The following is a 21,667-nucleotide window of genomic DNA, read 5'->3' as shown; positions in this document are numbered from 1 at the left end:
TTGCCTGAAGAATCCCATGGATAGAGGAGCCTGGTGGGCTACAGTTCATGGGGTTGCAAAGAGTTGGACACGATTGAAGCAACTTAGTAGGCACACGCTGTAGCCTGACTGGCTTCTCTGTCCACTAGCGCCACTGGGAAACCCAGGATTAAGTAAATTAACATGGGTACAATTCTTTGAATGGGGCCTGATGCATAGTATTTAAGTATTCTAGAATGCCCCCTATTATTATTATTTTTAGTGATAGAAATAATGGGTCACATGAATTAAAACATCAACAACAAAAAAACCCCAAAACCGTAAGGTGTTTAGCCCAAAGATTTAGAGTGCTTGTTAAATACTATCTAACCACGATAAAGTCCTTGGTGTGAATGGGATTATCCTAGAGAGAAAAGCACTACAGGAAATAATCCTGGGGCTGTCTGAGAGGATATATATATATATATATATATATATATATATATATATATATATATATATATAAATTGTTTCAGGTTTATAGCAAGAGGTTTCAGAACATTTCCCTGTTCTGGAAACCCAAAGAAAACCTCAGGATATAAACTTCTGTCTTTCACAAAGAGGCACAGATGATCTTTCACAATGATCTTTTAATCATTGGATCTCAAGTTAAAAAAAAAGTGGGTTACCTTTACATGTATACACACACACACACACACAGTTTTCATCAGTCACCTTCTCAAGGAGGCTTCCCTGACCATCCTTTCTGAAATACCATTTTTCCTTAGTCATTGAGAGATGTGCTTAAATCGCTTAATCCTGTCCGACTCTTTGCGATCCCGTGGACTGTAGCCTGCCAGGCTCCTCTGTACATGGATTCTCCAGGCCAGAATACTGAAGTGGGTAGCCGTTCCCTTCTCCAGGGGATCTTCCCAACCCAGGGATCGAACCCAGGTCTCCCGCATTGCAGGCGGATTCTTTACCGACTGAGTCATCAGGGAGGCTCAGTCATTATCAGTAATTTATTTTCTTCACAGCAGCCATCTGAAACGATCTGCTTATTATTTTCCCTCTCTTCCCTTAGGCTCAAAGTTTCACGAACAGAGGGGCTGTTGAAGGGTTCAAAAGGGCAGATTGGCTTCTGGCTGTGCCTTGCGTAGACATGGTGATATGAAAAATGATTTTTAAAAAAATTATTCATGGATATAACAGAGCATCTTGGAAGGAGCTTTGAATTCTTATAGGTCCAATCCTCTGGAGATCTTTTAAGAGAGACGGAGCATGTTGAATGAAGCCTAGCGGCGGTGGCGGTGACTACTCCAACTTTATACCGCGACTCAGACGTTAGCTGAGTGGTGACGTAAGTCACTACCCGAGGGCGGAGAGGAGCCCTCACGTCGCACCAGACGGAGCACTAATCCCTCGTCAGTCCTCCCGGTTTAGCAAGCCACTCTAGCCCAATCTCTCCTCTTGACTGCTTTGTCCGCCCGCCAAGGCCTTTTCTGATTGGTGCAAACTTGCGCTGTGCGTGATGACGTCACAAGAGGGCGACGTTGCTATAAGAACGCGGCCGGCGAGCGCATGCTCCTCTTTCTTGGTTTCCAGAGCGTTCGCTTAGGTGAGCCATGCGGCCGTGTTCGGTATTTTGGGTGTGGGTCGTAAAGTCTTGCGGGCTATTCGACCTTTAATGAGTACGCTAAAGCAGTTGGAGGTGAAATGAGCGTAACTGGAAAGTGGTAGAAATGATGGTCGATTATAAAACTCTTCAGGAACAGTTCTCGCGATATCTTCCCTAGGCGCCGGGAGGTTCCTAGCGTAGCTCTGGGACTGCGCAGGCGCTGCCGAGTCCTCACGGGCAGCTCTCCTTCCCGCACAGGCGCAGACAGGCAAACAGAGCCAGCATGCCGGTCGCCCGGAGCTGGGTTTGTCGCAAAACCTATGTGACCCCGCGGAGACCCTTCGAGAAGTCCCGCCTCGACCAAGAGCTGAAGCTGATCGGTGAGTGGCTAGGTTTCTGTTTCCCGGGCTGGGGAAGCTGACACATGGGTGAGGCCGCCCACGTGCTCGTTCTGTTTAAAAGTCTCCAGTGTGTTCACCCTCCTCACCCAGTTTTGGGATTGTCTGTTGTTTTTCTGTATCCCGAAGTCACTAATCCTTTTTCACTAGTCCATGGGACTGAGCTTTTTCACTCATTCTGCAGGCGAGTATGGGCTCCGGAACAAACGTGAGGTCTGGAGGGTCAAATTCACCCTGGCCAAGATCCGAAAGGCTGCCCGGGAGCTGCTGACGCTGGATGAGAAAGACCCGCGGCGTCTGTTCGAAGGTGTGTATGTGAGCCCGCAGGAGAGCTGCTGCTGTTCTTCCTTCTAGGGTTGTGCAAGACATGTAGCAAGACATTGGATCCAGCCTTTAGTAGGAGTTATGGAGTAAGAAAATAGGGCTGAATACGAGTACGTACCTTTCGTCTTATCTATGACTGGTTTATTCAAACCCTGCGAATCGGTTTCCAGTGGATTAGAACTAACACGGAGACGGCGATGGCACCCCACTCCAGTACTCTTGCCTGGAAAATCCCATGGACGGAGGAGCCTGATGGGCTGCAGTCCATGGGGTCGCAAAGAGTCGGACACGACTGGGCGACTTCACTTTCACTTTTCACTTTCATGCATTGGAGAAGGAAATGGCAACCCACTCCAGTGTTTTTGCCTGGAGAATCCCAGGGAAGGGGGAGCCTGGTGGGCTGCCGTCTATGGGGTTGCAGAATCGGACACGACTAAAGCGACTTAGCAGCAGCAGCAGAGCTAACAATGCCAAGCATTGGGCACCTGGTTATATCTATACATAGTTCAACAGAACAGTATTGCTTCTTATGTTCTTGTTCCCTGACTAGACAGTGAAATTTGAGAAGTTCCACCCAGGGTGGAACTTGAGTGTGTATATTTGCCTTCTTTTAACACGATGGTGAAGGACATTTACTCAGGGTCTGAACAGTAGAGGACCTGTGGGTTTCACAGGAAAGAACGGTTCCAGGTGATCTTAGAGGGAATACAGATCATACCGTATGATTTACGGTTAAAAAAAATGATGGTGCGGTATACTTGACAAACTGCCATCTTTTAGACTCTTAAGGTCTAAATGTCTGCTTTGAGATGTGAGGTTGATGGGCTTTTGGAAGGGACGATATTCATATTTTAGTAGGACCTCTTAGGTTGTCAGATGGTGAAAATACTAAGAAAGCTGGTACTTTATAAGGCTCACTGAATATCTTTTTCTAAGCTCTTGGTGTACATTATTTAATTTGCACAAGTAGACTGGCGGAGGTACTGATCATAGTCTTCAAATGAGCAAGTGATCCAAGACTTCCCTCAATAGGTGGGACTGGAGTGCATGTGAGCGCAGGGTTAGGAGTTGAAGGAGGGTTCCAGATGATGGTTAGGTAACATGCCAAAAGTTGAAACAGTTCCTAAATGTAAGAGTAGTCAGTAAACTTGGTGCTACATTGTATCCTGAGTGTGGAAGAGCGTCATATACAGTTTGTGATTCTAACAGATGCGACTCTGGCTGTAGGTGATTCTGTTTTTTTGGTGTAGGTGTATCTGTTTTTCGTAACACCTTTTATTAGGATAAACTGTACACAACAGGAAGTTTGCTCACAGTATCTAAAATTTATTTTTAGTTACATCTAAAATTGGCCATTTTGTAGGTATTATCTTGATGCTGCTTTTGGTCTGACCCTAGGAAATTTTGATTCTAGTGAAAGTCAGAGGGGCTGGGCTAACTTGGGCAGCTGGCTTTTTATTTTCAATAGGAGTGGCTAGTCTGATTTTTCTCCCAAACTGTGATTAAGGATGGAAGTGCTCTTATACTTATGTTAAGCATGAGTGGTCATCCATAGTAGAGATTGAGAAAGGTTTGGAGAGGTGTTGTACTAACACAGATTCATCACTTTGATCTATCCCAGTTCCAAGGGTGTGAGAGGTTCTCATTTTTAACCTTTGTTAGTTGGGAAGCTCCTTTGAGACTCATGAGAATTGAGGAATCTCCCTGGTGGATGTTGGTATTGGGTGGAACTCTGTCCCAGAGTTTGGGGGACAGACCTCAGCTTATTCTGGTCTCAGGGAAACTTGCTGGAGAGTTAATCACAGAGAAACTTAGGTGCTAAGCAGTCATGTGACAAAGAGATGGTTGAGCAGGTAATCCAGGGATTACTTGGTTTTCCAGGGGGGAAGTTGCACGGGGAGGGCAACAGCAGGTAATCCACAGTGAGTGAAGCCAGATTTCTGGGATGGAGAGGAGGAGCCTGGGAGCTCTGAGGTGTTGGCCTTGCTTGAGGTCTAGCCTTTCCCACTAAGGTGTGACAAGAAGAGTTACTGGTTCATTTCATTCAGTCATTCACAGGTATCAACTCTCACCTCACACCAGCACAGGGTAGAGACCAAACTTGGGTCTCCTGCACTGCAGGCAGATTCTTTACCCTGTTGTGGTGTGAGGTGAGAGTTGATACCTGGGAGTGCCTGAGTGAAATGAACCAGTAAACTGTTTTTGTCATAAGACTCACTCCTTAGTGGGAGTTTGATCCCTGGGTCAGGAAGGTCCCCTGGAGTGGGAATGGCAACCCACTCCAGCCTATTCTTACCTGGAGAATGCTGTGGACAGAGGGGCCTGGCAGAGTTGGACACAGCTGAGTGACTAACACATCATATTAGAAACTAAGGCACTTAAATGCTTGCTTCATGCCATAGAGACAAGGGCCCCTTGGCCATTGAGGTGCCCACTGGCATACAGTTTTTTTTTTTTTGAAACAAACTTTGATTTGGCTGATTCTGATTGTTAATTCTTTGGGCCAAATGAAAGCCATTTATCAGTTTTTAGTAGTTGGACACACTCCTGTGGTTGAAGGCTGCAAGCTTATCAGTTTTATTTTTGTCTTCATATCCAGTAAGATTTTTCCTGTATTGATAGCCCTCCCCACTATTAAAGGATGTAGGTGGGTTAATAATAGTAAGTGAAATGTGTTTTTGAAGTAATACAGGTTGAGTTATTGTCAGGTGTCTATTTTCTTTTTTTTTTTAATTTTATTTTATTTTTAAACTTTACAATATTGTATTAGTTTTGCCAAATATCGAAATGAATCCGCCACAGGTATACCTGTGTTCCCCATGCTGAACCCTCCTCCCTCCCCATACTCTCCCTCTGGATCGTCCCAGTGCGCCAGCCCCAATCATCCAGTATCGTGCATCGAACCTGGGCTGGCTACTCGTTTCATACATGATATTATACATGTTTCAATGCCATTCTCCCAAATCTCCCCACCCTCTCCCTCTCCCACAGAGTCCATAAGACTGATCTATACATCAGTGTCTCTTTTGCTGTCTCGTACACAGGGTTATTGTTACCATCTTTCTAAATTCCATATATATGCGTTAGTATACTGTATTGGTGTTTTTCTTTCTGGCTTATTTCACTCTGTATAATAGGTTCCAGTTTCATCCAGACGTGAAGTGTCCAAAATGGAAGATAATTCCAAACTCACTTTTGTTTACGTTTGGATATGTTTTGTAATGATATTTGATTATTATGTTCAGTTTTTAAATTGTGTAATTTATAATTTGACATTATTAGTATAGAATGTATATTGTGAACAAATCATCTTCCCATTTTTTAATTGAAGTGGTTTTTTTTGCTGTTGTATTATTTCATTTTGTTATGCTCTGCAGAAGCTTTTTAGTTTGATGTGGTCCAACTTGTTGATTTTTCCTTTTGTTACCTTTACTTTAGAATCAGATCCAAAACATCATCTCCAAGACTGAGGTCAAGGAGGTTACTGCCTGTGTTTTCCTCTGGGAGTCTCATTACATTCCTGTGCTTAGTCCATTTTGAGTTTGTTTTCCCCGCTGGAGGCTTAAGGGATCTTCATTCCCAGTTGTTGAGTCGCTAAGTCTGTCCAACTCCCAGTGGGCCCCACGGACCATAGCCCTCGAGGCTCCTGTCCACGGGATTTCCATGGCAAGAATAATGGAGTAGGTTGCCATTTCCTTCTCCCTGGGATCTTCCCCCCCAGGGATTGAACACGTATCTCCTGTGTCGCAGCCATATTCTCTACCACTGAGCCAGGGGAGCGGCCCTGGCCACTGCAGTGAAGTCACCAATCACCGAGTCCTCACTACTGGACCTTCTGGGAATTCATGATTTTGAGTTAACTTTTGTGTTCATTCTTGTCCTTGCATGTGACTGTCCAGTTCTCCAGACACCAGTATTGAGAGACTCTTCCCCACTGTATATTCCTAGCTCCTTTGTTGTAAATTAATTGACCGTTTATATATATGGGTTTATTTCTGGTCTCTATTCTGGTTTATTCCCTCGATCTGTTTTTATGTCAATGTCATACTATTTTGATTACTATAACTAATGTATACAACTTTGTGGGGTGTTTTTTTTTTTTCCTCTTTATTTCTTGTTTTTGTCTTCTTTACAACTTTGTTTTTCCTCAAGATTGGCTTTAGCTATTCAGGGTCTTTTCTGGCTCCATAAAGATTTTAGGATTGCTTGTTCTTTTTCTGTGAAAAATGGCATTGGAATTTTTATAGGGATTGCCTCGAATCTGTATATTGCTATAGGTAGTAGGGGCGTTTTTTTTTTAACTGCTGTTCCAGTCCATGAGCACTGAATTTCTTTCCGTTTGTGTCTTTAATTTCTTTGATTAGTGTTTTGCAGTTTTCATTGTGTAGGCTTCTCACTAAAATTTTTATGCAGTTGTAGATGGGAGAATATCCTTCACTTGTGTTCAGTATTCATTCAGTGCAAATTCGTACCTGGGGTGTTGGAAAAGGCATAGTATGTTTCTCCATTTAGATTCTCCTTGGCTCCTAGTCTGCTAGGAAGGCTGTCACAGAGTCAGCCAGCTTTCCTTCAGGCTTCGTCTAGGGGCAGGGGTGGGTGCTAATAAGTGATAATCCTCTGTGATGATAGCCAGCCCCGGGAGTGCGAGCCAGCAGCGTCCCCGGAGCTCTCCTGACTGGCGCTTGGACGCCCACAGGCAAGGCCCCCTGAACCTGGAGTTGCTGGGTGCCAGGGAGAAGCTGATGCCCGCTGGTTTACTTTGCCAGGCACTGAGGTTATCCTCACCGTCGTTTTAGTAGAAAATGGATGACACGTACTCAACTCGAATGTGTGCCGCGTCTCTTCCAGGCCTAACAGATAGGTACTGATGCTGTTGAAGTGTCAGACGCGGGAGGTGGTTTGCGTGCGTTTGATTGGTAGGGCTTTTTGGACGCCAGCGTATTAGCTCGTAGCCCCTGAGCTGTGTTACGGGAGGACTAGTGGAGGGGCAGCAGCGTGTAGACTTATTCTTCTAAGAGCTCTGGAGGGCTCTCCCTTGTTCAGACAAGTTGTGGGTCGTCATCTGCCTCAGGGTAGTGAGGATTCTGGCAGTCACGGTGGCTCATGCAGTAGTGCGTTGAGTCCTGTATCAGAACTAGTTCTTCCTTCCTGCTGGGTCTCACCGCCGTGGTGTGGAGGTGCCAGATTTGAACTGGAAGGCTGAGACAGGCTTCTGTGCCCCCTCACCAGGTAATGCCCTGTTGCGGCGGCTCGTCCGTATCGGGGTGCTGGATGAGGGCAAGATGAAGCTGGATTACATCCTGGGCCTGAAGATTGAGGATTTCTTGGAGAGACGCCTGCAGACCCAGGTCTTCAAGCTGGGCCTGGCCAAGTCCATCCACCACGCCCGTGTGCTCATCCGCCAGCGCCACATCAGGTACTGCCTCGGGGCTCCCGGAGCCTCTCCCACCCTGCCCCTTGAAGGGACGCCCTCGCTGAGCCCCCTCCCTACCCCTGTCTTCTGTGCAGCCCTCGGAGGTGGTGAAGTGTGAGCTCACCTTAAGGGGACAGATTGGTCCCTACAGACAGCTCATGGGGGAGCTGGGGGCAGCCTCACCCCCAGAGCCCTGCGCAAGGGTCACTGCGGCTGGAGCCGTACACCTTGCGAAGGCTCCAGCAGGCGTGCCAGGAGCTGGACAGGTAACAGCTCTTGGTGTCCCTTGGAGAGCGATCCCTGGAGCTCAGCTGACTTGGGTGGGTTGGGCCCGTGTGGTCACAGTGCACTCTCCGGGCAGCCGCTGTGGTGAAGAGCAGGGGCCAGGTGGATCTGTGGGTGCTCAGTCTACCCTATGGAGATAGGGCCCTGGTCACAGGGGCCTGTGTAGTGAGCAGGTTCCTAGCCTCTCAGGAGCCCCTGTGACTCATGGGCAGGAGCCTCTCATGCTGCTTGCGTGAAATGAAACCGCCCCGGTCCCCTTGGGGTGCCACTTCAGAGACAGTGAGAGGAGCCCTGATGGAGACTAAAGCTCAGCGAGAGGCACACAGCTCAGAACTGTCTGGCACACTTCAGTGTTTGAGAAGCAGGCCTCAGTGTTAACACGCTGCCACCCCCGAGTTCATTCTGGGCCTGAATTCCCCGGCCCTCCGTGAGAGGTGAGCGAGTGTCCAGGACACAGGGGCGCCCCCGAGGACCAGGAACGCCCTGCCGGCCTCAGCCCGGCCCTCAACTGCCGCTCCCCCCTAGGGTCCGCAAGCAGGTGGTGAACATCCCGTCCTTCATTGTGCGCCTGGACTCACAGAAGCACATCGACTTCTCCCTGCGCTCCCCCTACGGCGGGGGCCGCCCGGGCCGCGTGAAGAGGAAGAACGCCAAGAAGGGCCAGGGCGGGGCTGGAGCCGGCGACGACGAGGAGGAGGACTGAGCCTGGGCAGTGCCCTGGGCCCGGCGCAGCGGCCAGTGTGCCTCAGATAATAAAGCAGGATATCCACAGTGTGGAACTTGTCTTTACTGCTGTGTCTCTTCCCTGCTCTGACACACACCCTTCTGGAGCGGCAGTGGGGCCGCCGCTTTCCACTCGGGGGCTGGGAGAGCTATGTTCCCGTCCGTGGAGACGTTGCTAGATGGTGGTCCTTGTTCCCCTTAGGCCTGGCTTTACCGTATCCTGACAGACACGTCTACACATCACTCCATCACACTTCCAGGGGACCCACAGTACAGGCAAAGACAAAACTAGAGGGAGCTTCTCAGCCAGGACCTGCCCTGGTGGTCCCAGTGAACCTGCCTTGCACTGCTGTGATGCAGGGTTAATCCCTGGTGGAGGAACTAAGCCAGTGCTTTCTAATGAACACCCAATGGCCAAAAGCAGTTCTGAGTGAGGGGGTCATTTCCCAGACAGGAAGGGGGAACCCTGCCGCCACCCCCCCTCAACCCGCCCCCCCCCCCCCGCCCCCCCCCCCCCCCCCGCCCCGTGTTTGGGGGTTCTGAAGACTTAATGGTCAGGAGGGAGGCAGGCTTCCCTTTTCTCTGTCAAGCTGTCCGGGACAGGAAGGGGCTTGTTCTCAGGAAATGAGAAATAAGGAATTGAGCAACCCCAACAGCTGCAGGCATGGGGCACCCAAGTCCTGCTCTGGGGGCTTGGGGCTCTGCTGTCAGTTCAGTGGCCATTCTCCGGGTTACAGCTCAGGGTTTGCCAAGTCACTGTGAAGTGTGTAGTAGAGTGCTGGCAGCCTAGCCTACCTTTGGGAGGTCCTGGAGCTGCTGGTGTCAGGACTCCAGGCTGGCTGGGGTTGAACTGAGTGTCCGTGGGGGCAGCTCCTGGGGTCCCTGGAGGTGGAGTCTGGGTCATCCTGGGCTAGTGCAAGGCAAGAGCGGCATACACGCTGGGCTCTGCTGGGGACTCTCCTGGCTGCCAGTTGGAGGGCGCAGTCACCCCCTGTCTGCTAGTTGAGTGGTCCAGTTCAGCATAGGTCACATCCTGGGGGGCTTCAGATGTGGCAGCCTTTGGAGGGTGTAGAAAGAGGTCAGGGGTGTGAGATGGGGAGAGCCTGGGGGCCTGGGAGGTAAGGATGCACTCCTTGAGGGTCTTAGTCGTTAGGGCTCTGCTAGTGAGGGGTGAGGGGTGGTCTCTGAACCATGCCTCCTTCAGTTCCGTAGCTTCGACCCTCAGGAAGGAGGGAAGTGGAGCAAGTTGAAATCCTGTGATGGATCGCTAAGTTTGATGCTGGGAGAGGACGGGGCTGGAGATGGGAATTGGGTGCGGCTGTCCTCACTGAGGGACAGTCAGGCCCCACTGCGCCCTTCAGGAAAGTGAGGGGGTCACCAGAGCGGCCACGGGAGGTGGTCCTCACTGCAGCGAACAGATGAGGTTCACCTGCCTGGGGAAAGATGGCTGAGGGCTGAGCAAGGATCTCAGAATCTTCTGGCTGTTAGAAGCCCCCCCTCTGGCCCTGTCTCCAGGCCCAGGGCTTGCATGTAGCCCATTTTGGGGGGCACAGACTGTTCAGCCCTGCCAGCTCAACCTGAGCGTTCAACAGTGTCCCGGTCGGAGGAGCCGGGTGTGGGGCGCGGCAGCCCAGGGAGCAGGTGCTCGTGGAAGGGGCCACCTGGCCTTGGGGTCAGTGTCCTCTGCCCTCCGTGTGTGAGTGAGGAGGTGGGGGTCTCACCTGACTGTCCCGCGCTCTGCCATGCTCTGGCTGTGCGTCTTCTGTGACGGCACCTGGTGGGGACAGGACAAGGGGGGCCGGCTCCTGCCCAGACCGCCTCACACCTCCCACAGCAGATGTCCAGAGCGGCTCGGTGCCCGGCCACTGCCACCCAGCCAGGCTCGAGCTCTCCTCCCAAGCCCAGAACCACTGCCACCCGATCCCAGGCCCCCAGGACAGCGCCCCCCTTCCCCTTACAGTACAAGCTCTCCGGGGCGTCAGCGGCCGGGCTGGAGCTGGGGAGGAGAGAGCAGTGTTGGGGTGGAGGGAGCCCCAAGCAGGCGGTGGGGTGGGATTCAGGGAGAGGTCAGGCTGAGCAGTGTTGGGGCGGTGAGGGAGCCCCGGGCAGGCGGTGGGGTGCGAGTCTGTGGGAGAGGTCGGGCTGAGCAGTGTTGGGGCGGTGAGGGAGCCCCGGGCAGGCGGTGGGGTGCAAGTCTGTGGGAGAGGTCTTACTTGGTCTTCTGGCCTCTGTCCTCAAGCACTGATGCTGCAGCCGCTGTGGGAAGACAGGAGTCAGCCTCCAGCCCTGCCCTCCCCGACCCTCCCCGCTGCCCCAGAGCCCTTCTCTAGGGTTACAGGAAGATCTGCAAGGGTCTCCAGGCTGAAAAAATTATCATGCCTTCCCTCCTCCACGAAGAATTCAAGAGAAGGGCTTCCGTGGTGGCTCAGTGGTAAAGAATCCGCTTGCCGACACAGGGACATGGGTTTGATCCCTGGTCTGGGGGGATTCCACATTCCATGGAGTAATTAAGCCACAACTACTAAGCTTGTGCTCTGGAGCCTGGGAGCGCGACTGCTGAAACCCGAGAGCCCAAGAGCCCAGGAGCTGGGAGCTGCAGTAAGAGAAGCCCGAGCCCTGCAACCAGAGAGAAGCCCCAGCTCACCGCCACCACAGAAAGCCCATGCACAGCAACCAAGACCCAGAGCAGCCAATAAACAAAATTCAAAAATTATTTTAAAAAATTCGAGAGCTCTAAACCATGAAATACAAAACTTGAATGTATTCTCAAGCGGCGTGTAAATTTGAAAACATCAAAGGATACTCTAATGCTCGCATGTGCGCTCACATTTAGCCTCTTCAGATTTCTCTCACGGGGAGATGCTAGAGCAGTTTTAACCAGACTCACCTCTTTCTTAGGTTTCCCTTGGGCTGGTGCCCTAAGCCCACCACCTCCAGGGTTCCGAGTCACCCCGTTCCCTACTCACCTGACTTCCTGTGTCTGTCCTGACCCCGGTGTCGGAGGAAGAGGAAGACGAGGAGCAGCAGGAAGAAGGTCACCGAGACCCCGATGAGGACACTCAGGTACCATGTAAGGCCTAGGGCACCAGAGACGCCTGAGTGAGCCAGGGGTGCCGTTTAACTGGGCACCTGCTGTGCGCAGACTCATGCTGGGGTCTGCACGTCCATCTCCAGCACATCCCACCCGTTTACAGACGAGGAGACTGAGGCCCAGAAAGGGAGATCATGGCCCCCAAGTCGCCCAGCCTGGAGGTGGTGGAGCTGGGACTGGAACCCGGAACTGTGGGTTCCCTCATATTTTTTAGAATTAGTTTTTGTTTTGTTTTCATGCTTTCACTTCCATGCAGAACACCAGTTCAGAGACGGGTGCATCAAGCCCAGTTCTCTGCCAGCCCAGCCGGATCCGTCTCCCACCCTGCAGAGTCCTGCCTCCCCGTCCGCCCGCCCCCAGCACGGGGCCTGCGTGGAGGTGGAATGTGTGTCTGGGAGGGGCAGTGGGGCGGGCTCTGGCCTTCCTGAGGCCCAAGTAGGCCCTGCGCTGCCGGCTGACGTGCTGAGGAAGGAGGTGGGAGGCCCCCTACGTGGAGGGTGGGCCTCTGACCCAGGGAGGAGCACAGCTGGTCCAAGGTCCCATGGTTGGAAGTAGTAGAGCCCTGTGACTCCCACGCCCAGCTCTTTGCCTGGCACCAAGGCAGCTCCTTGGGGGGCTGGAGAGCTCAGACACTCCCATCCAGTGTTGCTGCATCCCCGTCCTTGCTGTCGAGGCTGATGCCAGTGAGAAGGGGCTGTCCTGAGGCCATTAACTCGGGAAGTGACGGAGCCGCGATAGAGCTGCTTCTACCCCCACCGCCCTACAGAGAGCCTGACTCACCCGAGCCTGATTCCAAGGCGGGGAGGAGCTCATTCCTGGAGCTTCCTAAGGGTCAGAGTGGAGATGAGCGGCGGCCTGCTTCCCCTTGTCAGCCCTGCTCCCCTCCCCCAGCCGGGCCCCAGCATCCCCCACTGCATGACCCCCACCCTTCATCCATGTCTCATTCCCAGGAGCCCCGTGATCCCCTGGGACACCAGCTGAGCCAGGGCCTGTCCACTCGCTCCCTTGGGGGCCGCGGGCTCTGTTAGCCCCTCTCTTGTGCTGCTCTCTGGGTGAGGGGCCACAAGGACTGGAGACCAGGGGACCGGGGGCTCTGGCCTTGAGTCCTGCTGGTTGACCCTGAGGCCTGTGTAGCTCTGCTCCATCACCAGGAGTGGGTCTGGACGCCCGGGATGAGGGCAAGGACAGGCAAGGAAGGGAGGCCTCTGGCTCTTTCCGGCCCCCTCAGAGTTGATCCCCACCTTCTGTGACCCCCCACTCCCACTCAGCCCAGAGCTCCCCTGGGAACAGGGCCCTGGCCTGACCTGGAGGATGCAGAGGACCAGGGCTGGGCCCTCACCTGAGACCTGGAGCTCCAGGGGGTCACTGGGGAGCGACAGCAGGTGGGGGGCGGTGCTGTGTGAGCTGTAGCACCTGTAGGTCCCACTGTGGGCCGAGGTCACAGCACGCAGGGTGAAGTTGGCCTGAACGGGTGGAGCCGGGTCCTGCAGACGAAGGTGCTGGGGAGCAGCGAGCGACCCCTCCTTGGACAGATGGAAGGTGTCTGACCGGACCTCAGAGCGACACTGCAGGGTCACATTCTCTCCCTGGGGCACTGAGGCCCCCGGGCGGGCCGAGAGGGAGGGTTTCCTGTGCATCCCTGGGGGGGACGGGGGTGATGAGCAGAGAGCCCCTCCCCACACCCCGGACTCTGAGCAGGGGCCCTCCCTGTGACCCTCCCAGCTCCTCTCAGCCCGTCTGTGTGCGTCTCCTTAATCTCCGTGCCTCTCACTCCTGTTTTCACGTTCCCCCCCAGACCCCTGCCCCACCTGGGCCTGTGCTCCAGGACCCTCTCCCCGGACCCGTCACCACCAGGGCCGACCCTTGTCCAGCGCCCTGAGCAGACAGTCGGGACCTGGACCAGGACAGGGGCGCCTCACCCGCGATCAGGATGTCCAGGGGGGCACTGGGAGCCGACCACGTGTAGGAGTTGTGTCCGCTGTAGCATCTGTACTGGCCCCCGTGGGCGCGGCTCACGCGGCCCAGAGGGAAGTCAGGGCTCCGCTGCCCTTCTAGACGGAGGGGCGGGCTGAGCCCCTCGTCCTTGGTCAGAGCGAAGCTGCCAAAGCCGGCCTCTGAGCGACACTGGAGGGTCAGGTTGTCTCCGGCGAGCACAAGCGAGCTGGGCTGGGCGGAGAGGGAGGGCGCCCTGGACAGGCCTGCGGACCGGGCACAGAGGCACGTGGCTGCATGCCCGCCCTGCTCCCGGGGCTGCGGAGAGAGCTCGCCCTGCTCCCTCCCGAGGCTTCCGCCCTGTCCTGACCCAGGAGCCCAGTGTCCCTGCCCCCGTCTCCCCCAGGGCTCATGGGGCATAAGGCTGAGGTCAGGGGTCTGTCTAGGAAATAGAGGGGCCTAGGGGCCTCACCTGTGACCTGGAGATGCAGAGGGTCACTGGGGCGCGACCACAGATAGGGCTGGGTGCTGGGAGCATCATAGCACCTGTAGATCCCCCCGTGGGAGGTGGTCACGGGGCCTACAGGGAACATAGCCTGTTCCCGCCCCTGGTTCCCATAGCTCCTTGACGTCTTGTGTCGGAGCGGGTCAGCGCCTCCCTCCTTCAGCAGGTGCAGAGTGCCCACTGCATACTGTGAACTGCACGTGAGGGACACGCTGCCTCCTGCAGCCACCACAGGGCTGGGCTGGGCGGACAGGGAGGGCGCCCTGTACACTCCTGGGGGCGAGGGGCTGTGTTAAAGAGGGACCTCCACCCAGTGACCCCAGGTGTGGGCTGGGAGGGGAGGGGCCCCCTGAGCCCACACTCTGCTCCTCTGCCCGTAAGGAGGCTCCCACAGTGGGAGGGACCTGGAGGGACCTGCCCCGCCCTCTTACCTGTCACCACCAGGGGCAGGGAGTCACTCCGCTGTGACCAGCCATTCCTGCTGTGATATGCACACTGATACTGTCCAGCATCACTTGAGCTCGAGGATGCAAAGTGGAACCAGGCCTTGTTCCTCGAGCCCTGTGGGGCCTTAGCCTCCCAGTGTACAGAGCTCCTCTCTTTATACAGACGGTAGACCTCAGCCAGCAGAGACCCCTGACACCAGATGGTCACAGGGCTCCCCTGGGCGACCATGGTGCCTGGGTCAACCCGGATGGAGGGTTTGGGGAGAACCTCTGGAAAGGAATCAGACCTGAGGAGTCAGGGCGCCTTCTCCCCCAGGTTTCCCAGCTGTCACCCAGGCCCCTTCCAGATGGGCCACCCGCGGCCCCGACCCGCTGTGCTCCCCACTGACCAGCGGTGGTGGGTGGAAGCAGGAGGTCTGGGGGCTCACCTGGTTGTCCCTGGTTCCACGGGCCCCAGCACAGCCCTAGAAGAGAGTTCCCTGTGAGTGCCCGGCCCCACCACACGTCCTGGACGCTCCAGGTCTGCTCTGTGCCCTGAGGGCTGGGGTCAGATCTGGGCTGAGGACATTCCCCTCTCCCCCAAGAAAGTCTGTCCCCACGGAACCTCCTGCGTCCTGGGGCCGTCAGGGACCAGATGTGGGAGGAGAGGGGTTCCCACCCACTCCCTTCTCGGAAGCTCACCAAGGCAGAGAAGGGCGGTGAAGGTCAGGGTCATGGCGCTGCCTCTCATGGTCCCCAGCAGAGCAGGCGACCTACAGAGACCTCAGAGCCCGCAGGACAGACAGACGCACTGGGCGTGAAGGTCCGGGCTCGGTGGCGCCCGTCTTGGGTTCCTCCTGAGCCTCGCTCCACTCTCCCTGAAGGATGGGGCTGAGGCGACCGTGGTCTCTCGGGGCCTTTCTGACCAGATCAGACTTACCGACACCCCCTTCTGCCCCGCCACTCTGCCTGCCTGTTCCGTCTCCTCCTCGTGCCAAGTCTGGATCTGGAGAGTGACCTCACGTCCCAGAGTGCAAGGCTGCAAGAAGCCGGGCAGGCCCCGGAGCCATCTGAGTGCCTGTCCCGGTTCTTACTCTGCCTCCCACAGGGGTTGTGTGATCTTGGGCAAGTAGCTTCCCTTTCCTGAGCTTCTGCAAACGTTCTTCCTTTCTTCTGTCAGCTAGTCCAGTTCGTCGGTATTTGTTGGGCAATGACCATGTTCTGCCATGGTGACAGAGCCTGGAATTTCCTTGGTGACGCCATCAAATTCCTTCCCTGGACTTGTGGGGCTCAGATGAATAAAAACAGACAGAACAAACATTTACCCGGCAAACAGTTCAGCTGACTCTTGTGAGACTGTTAGGAGTTGAAAGAAAACAGGGAACCATGAGTACCTTTAACAGATAGACGTCATGAAGCCTGGGTCCTGGCTGGGAGGTGTGTCTGATGGGTGAACAGGCAGGAGCTACTAGCTCAGGGGCAGCGGCGGTGGAGGCAGTGGCATCCCAACCAGACAGACCTTGAGCTGCTCTCAGAATCGAGAGCAGTGAGGGGGGAGGCAGGGGCGTCGCCACACTGGGTCTTGAGTGCATGTAAGTGTTTGGGGTTTTATCTTTAAAGCAGTGGGAAGGTTTTCAGCAGCAGACAGTATGAAGTGATTTCTAGTTTAGAAAGATTACCACCATGTGGAGAGTGTAACGCAAGAGGGCTCTATTGATAATGAACCCCATTCACAGTAAAATACCAACATTGATCTGGCTTCTGGATGGCGTGTTGACCAGTGTTTTAAGTCGTTCACATAGATAAACCTTACGGGAACGTATAACTCGAAATATATTTACACTGGGTTTCCCTGGTAGCTCAGACGGTACCGTCTACCTGCAGTGAGGGAGACCCAGGTTCAATCCCTGGGTCATGAAGATCCCCTGGAGAAGGAAATGGCAACCCACTCCAGTATTCTTGCCTGGAAAATCCCTTGGACAGAGGAACCTGGCGGGCTACAGTCCATGGGGTTGCAAAGAGTTGGACATGACCGAGTGACTTCACGTATTTTACACTGGAATGAGAAAGGAAGGCTTCTTGGTCCAGCAGGTTGGAAGGGACAGCCCTGTTCAGACTGGCTGAGGGGACGGTCTGTGGAGGCACAGAGTTGTTAAGTAGGTCTGTGTTTGTGGGTGCTTGGGGATATGTGGTTAAGTGTGACGAGTCTGGTCTAGGAGGGAGAGCTGTTTAGTGGGGCTGACCCGCCAAAGCCTGGAACATGGGGCGGTGCACCTGGGCCCACGTTTTTGAAGGTGGAAACTGTTGAAAGGATTTTGAACGGGGCAGGCTCAGACCTGATACGGTGGTGGGAAGAGTCCTTTGGGAGGTAGTGAGAGATGAACGGGAGTAAGGGGTGGGACCTGGGCTGGAGGACCAGGAAGGAGGCAGATGGGACAACACAGACGGGATGTCTGAGGACGGGTCAGGGACCTTGTTCAGAAGGGCTCCAGGGGCACAGTGATGTGGGCCTGGTGGTTGGGTGGGAAGTGCGGGAGGCCGGGGAACCGAAGGTACTTCCTCTGTCTGCCTCGGTTGCCTGGAGGAGCCAATGGGGCAGTCATAAATAGGACGACCCTAGGAGAGAGACGCATGGCAGATGCTTGGAATACTGATCCACATTCTTTAGCATAAAGCACAGCCCTCCTTCCTGACCTGGGATGGTGGATTTGCTTTTCCTCTGCATTGATTTACTTGTTTCTACAATTTAACACCATCTTTTCTTGTTGCCCGTCTTCTAAACCTCTGAGTCATCGCTGCCTCCTCAGTGCCCCTTCTCACCCTGAGCAGAACTTTTCATCTCATTCTGTGAATTCTTTCTCTAGGCAAACGAGAAGAACACAGGCTGGAGGCAAAAAAAAAAACGGTTTTTAAAAATGAACACAGACCCAGGATCTCTGAGACAGTCATTGATCACCCAGCAAAAGGGGAATATCAATGAAGAAAAATAATTTTGAGGAAGTAAATATTGACCATTTTACAGATTTGATGAAAGCCATAAATTTACACATCCAAGATGCTCATCAGATAACCTTCAAAAACGATGCCCAAACATCACAATTATATTCAAATCAGTGGGGAAGAAAATTTTAAAACCATGCCCACACACATCACAGTCAAGATGGAATCAGTGGGAAAAAATTGAAAGCATCCAGATAAAAGGACCAGGTTACATACAGAGGAAAAATGATCTGAATGATTTCAGATTTCATATCAGAAGCCACTATGGTCTAAGACTGATAGTCCTGAGAAACGAGAAGAGCCAACGTGGAATTCTTCTGGGTATATTCTTCAGCAATGAAAGCAAAATAGTCATTCTGAGAGGAAAGAACACTTGAGAGAATGTGTTGCCTGAAGACCTTCTTTAAAGGAATGATAAGCCTAGTTCTTTAGGCAGAAAGGAAATAATTCTTGAGGGAAACTTGGATATACAACAATAAAGGAAGAATAAAAAGTGGTAAATAGGTAAATGTAATAGCATATTTTTCTCATTTCCTGTATATGTGACTGTTGAAAGCAAAAATAACAATGTTTGGTGGGGTTTTTAATATAGGTATAATAGATGAATACATATAACATCTATAGCATGATGGAAGGTGAGGGTGAAAGGACCCGTGTGATAAGGTTTCCATGTTTCTCTTGAGGAGATGAAATATTAACTGTGGACTGCGTGGAATTAGGCAAGAATCTCTTAGAAGAAATGGAGTAGCCATAATAGTCAACAAAAGAGTCCGAAATGCAGTACTTGGATGCAATCTCAAAAACGACAGAATGATCTCTGTTCGTTTCCAAGGCAAACTATTCAATACCATGGTAATCCAAGTCTATGCCCCGACCAATAATGCTTAAGAAGCTGAATGGTTCTATGAAGACCTACAAAACCTTTTAGAACTAACACCCTGAAAAATATGTCCTTTTCATTATAGGAGACTGGAGTGCAAAAGCAGGAAGTCAAGAAACATCTGGAGTAACAGGCAAATTTGGCCTTGGAGTACAGAATGAAGCAGGGCAAAGGCTAATAGAGTTTTGCCAAGAGAATGCACTGGTCATAGCAAACACCCTCTTCCAACAACACAAGAGAAGACTCTACACGTGGACATCACCAGATGGTCAACACTGAAATCAGATTGATTATATTCTTTGCAGCCAAAGATGGAGAAGCTCTATACAGTCAGCATAAACAAGACGTGGAGCTGACTGTGGCTCAGATCATGAACTCCTTATTGCCAAATTCAGACTTAAATTGAAGAAATTAGGGAAAACCACTAGACCATTCAGGTATGACCTAAATAAAATCCCTTACGATTATACAGTGGAAGTGAGAAATAGATTTAAGGGACTAGATCTGATAGACAGAGTGCCAGATGAACTATGGACAGAGGTTCGTGACACTGTACAGGAGACAGGAATCAAGACCATCCTCAAGAAAAAGAAACACAATAAAGCAAAATGGCTGTCTGAGGAGGCCTTACAAATAGCTGTGAAAAGAAGAGAAGCAAAAAGCAAAGAAGAAAAGGAGAGATATACCCATTTGAATGCAGAGTTCCAAAGCATAGCAAAGAGAAATAAGAAAGTCTTCCTCAGAGATCAGTGCAAAGAGATAGAGGAAAACAATAGAATGGGAAAGACTAGAGATCTCTTCAAGAAAATTAGAGATACCAAGGGAACGTTTCATGCAAAGATGGGCTCGATAAAGGACAGAAATAGTAGGGACCTAACAGAAGAAGAAGATATTAAGAAAAGGTGGCAAGAATGCACAGAACTGTACAAGAGAGATCTTCATGACCCAGATAATCACGATGGTGTGATCACTCACCTAGAGCCACACATCCTGGAATGTGAAGTCAAGTGGGCCTTAGGAAGCATCACTTTGAATGAAGCTAGTCGAGGTGATGGAATTCCAGTTGAGCTATTTCAAATCCTGAAAGATGATGCTGTGAAAGTGCTGCACTCAATATGCCAGCAAAGTTGGAAAACTCAGCAGTGGCCACAGGACTGGAAAAGGTCAGTTTTCACTCCAATTCCTAAGAAGGGCAATGCCAAAGAATGCTCAAGCTACCGCACAATTGCACTCACCTCACAAGCTAGTAAAGTAGTGCTCCAAATTCTCCAAGCCAGGCTTCAGCAATATGTGAACCGTGAACTTCCAGATGTTCCAGCTGGTTTTAGAAAAGGCAGAGGAACCAGAGATCAAATTGCTAACATCCACTGAATCATCGAAAAAGCAAGAGAGTTCCAGAAATCATCTATTTCTGTTTTATTGACTATGCCAAAGCCTTTGACTTTGTGGATCACAATAAACTGTGGACAATTCTATTAAACCTTTCTTGCATCTTCTCAATCCTTGTTTCCAGGCTATTTATCTGTGATTCCATTTTGATTTCAAGATTTTGGATCAATTTCACTATCATTATTCGGAATTCTTATCAGGTAGATTCCCTATCTCTTCCTCTTTTGTTTGGTTTGGTGGGCATTTATCCTGTTCCTTTACCTGCTGGGTATTCCTCTGTCTCTTCATCTTGTTTAAATTGCTGAGTTTGGGGTGTCCTTTCTGTATTCTGGCAGTTTGTGGAGTTCTCTTTATTGTGGCGTTTCCTCACTGTGTGTGGGTTTGTACAGGTGGCTTGTCAAGGTTTCTTGGTTAGGGAAGCTTGTGTCGGTGTTCTGGTGGGTGAAGCTGGATTTCTTCTCTCTGGAGTGCAATGAAGTGTCCAGTAATGAGTTATGAGATGTCTATGGTTTTGGGGTGACTTTGGGCAGCCTGTATACTGGAGCTCAGGGCTGTGTTCCTTTGTTGCTGGAGAATTTGCTTGGTATGTCTTGCCCTGGAACTTGTTGGCCCTTGTGTGGTGCTTGGTTTCAGTGTGGGTATGGAGGCATTTGATGAGCTCCTGTCAATTAATGTTCCCTGGAGTCAGGGTTTGGACTTACGCCTCCTGCTTCCAGTTATCAGTCTTATTTTTACAGTAGTCTCAAAACTTCTTCTTCTATACAGCACCATTGATAAAACATCTCCTTTCGAAGACAATGGGTTGCTTTTCTGGGTGCCTGATGTCCTCTGCCGGCATTCAGAAGTTGTTTTGTGGAATTTACTCGGTGTTTAAATGTTCTTTTGATGAATTTGTGGGGGAGAAAGTGTTCTCCCCATCTTATTCCTCCGCCATCTTAGCTCCTCCTCCTAAACTGTGGACAATTCTGAAAGAGATGGGAATACCAGAGCACCTGACCTGCCTCTTCACAAATCTGTATGCAGGTCAGGAAGCAACAGTTCGAACTGGACATGGAACAACAGACTGGTTCCAAATAGGAAAAGGAGTATGTCAAGGCTGTATATTGTCACCCTGCTTATTTAACTTATATGCAGAGTACATCATGAGAAACGCTGGACTGGAGAAACCACAAGCTGGAATCAAGATTGCTGGGAGAAATATCAACAACCCCAGATATGCAGATGACACCACCCTTATGACAGAAACCAAAGAAGAACTAAAGAGAGTCTTGATGAAAGTGAAAGAGGAGAATGAAAAAGTTGGCTTAAAACTCAACATTCAGAAAACTAAGATCATGGCATCTGGTCCCATCACTTCATGGCAAACAGATGGGGAAACAGTGGAAACAGTGTCAGACTTTATTTTGGGGGGCTCCAAAATCACTGCAGATGGTGATTGCAGCCATGGAATTAAAATTTCTTCTTGGAAGCAAAGTTATGACCAACCTAGATAGCATATTAAAAAGCAGAAACATTACTTTGCTAATAAAGGTCCTTCTAGTCAAGGCTGTGGTTTTTCCAGTAGTCATGTATGGATATGAGAGTTGGACTATAAAGAAAGCTGAGCACCAAAGAATTAATGCTTTTGAACTGTGGTGTTGGAGAAGACTCTTGAGAGTCCCCTGGACTGGAACGTGATCCAACCAGTCCATCCTAAAGGAGATCAGTCCTGAATGTTCATTGGAAG

At 51.5% G+C, this 21,667-nt stretch overlaps 2 protein-coding genes across 7 annotated transcripts; one reads left to right on the top strand and one right to left on the bottom strand.

The window, feature by feature from the left end:
• The first annotated feature begins 1,485 nt into the window (after nt 1-1,485).
• Nucleotides 1,486-8,770, top strand: RPS9 (ribosomal protein S9). 2 transcript variants are annotated; one of them, XM_019978604.2, is made up of 5 exons: nt 1,486-1,576; nt 1,835-1,956; nt 2,159-2,281; nt 7,528-7,714; nt 8,522-8,770. In XM_019978604.2, exons 2-5 carry the CDS (start codon nt 1,860-1,862, stop codon nt 8,697-8,699), a joined length of 585 nt encoding a protein of 194 aa, XP_019834163.1. In that variant the 5' UTR covers nt 1,486-1,576; nt 1,835-1,859; the 3' UTR covers nt 8,700-8,770. The 2 variants fall into 2 exon arrangements, with proteins under 2 accessions (XP_019834163.1, XP_019834161.1); XM_019978602.2 differs by lacking the exon at nt 1,486-1,576 and having other exon boundaries at nt 1,816-1,956.
• LOC109572051 (leukocyte immunoglobulin-like receptor subfamily B member 3) lies at nt 6,171-16,632 on the bottom strand. 5 transcript variants are annotated; one of them, XR_011561722.1, is made up of 13 exons: nt 15,375-16,624; nt 15,122-15,157; nt 14,679-14,963; nt 14,215-14,520; nt 13,730-14,008; nt 13,150-13,449; nt 12,591-12,635; nt 11,686-11,796; nt 10,933-10,975; nt 10,678-10,715; nt 10,441-10,493; nt 9,515-9,776; nt 6,171-8,124 (listed from the first exon to the last, which is right to left on the bottom strand). XR_011561722.1 is itself a non-coding variant. In XM_070771811.1 (12 exons), exons 1-12 carry the CDS (start codon nt 15,421-15,423, stop codon nt 9,630-9,632), a joined length of 1,692 nt encoding a protein of 563 aa, XP_070627912.1. In that variant the 5' UTR covers nt 15,424-16,624; the 3' UTR covers nt 9,223-9,629. The 5 variants fall into 5 exon arrangements, 4 of the variants coding, with proteins under 4 accessions (XP_070627912.1, XP_070627915.1, XP_070627916.1 ...); XM_070771811.1 differs by lacking the exon at nt 6,171-8,124 and having other exon boundaries at nt 9,223-9,776; XM_070771814.1 differs by lacking the exons at nt 6,171-8,124; nt 10,678-10,715 and having other exon boundaries at nt 9,223-9,776; nt 15,375-16,630.
• Nucleotides 16,633-21,667: the final 5,035 nt, after the last annotated feature.

Source organism: Bos indicus, chromosome 18 (assembly GCF_029378745.1).
Source record: "Bos indicus isolate NIAB-ARS_2022 breed Sahiwal x Tharparkar chromosome 18, NIAB-ARS_B.indTharparkar_mat_pri_1.0, whole genome shotgun sequence".
Lineage (NCBI taxonomy): Eukaryota > Metazoa > Chordata > Mammalia > Artiodactyla > Bovidae > Bos > Bos indicus.
The sequence above is the reverse complement of the archived record's forward strand: the minus strand, read 5'-3'. Positions and strand labels throughout refer to the sequence as shown.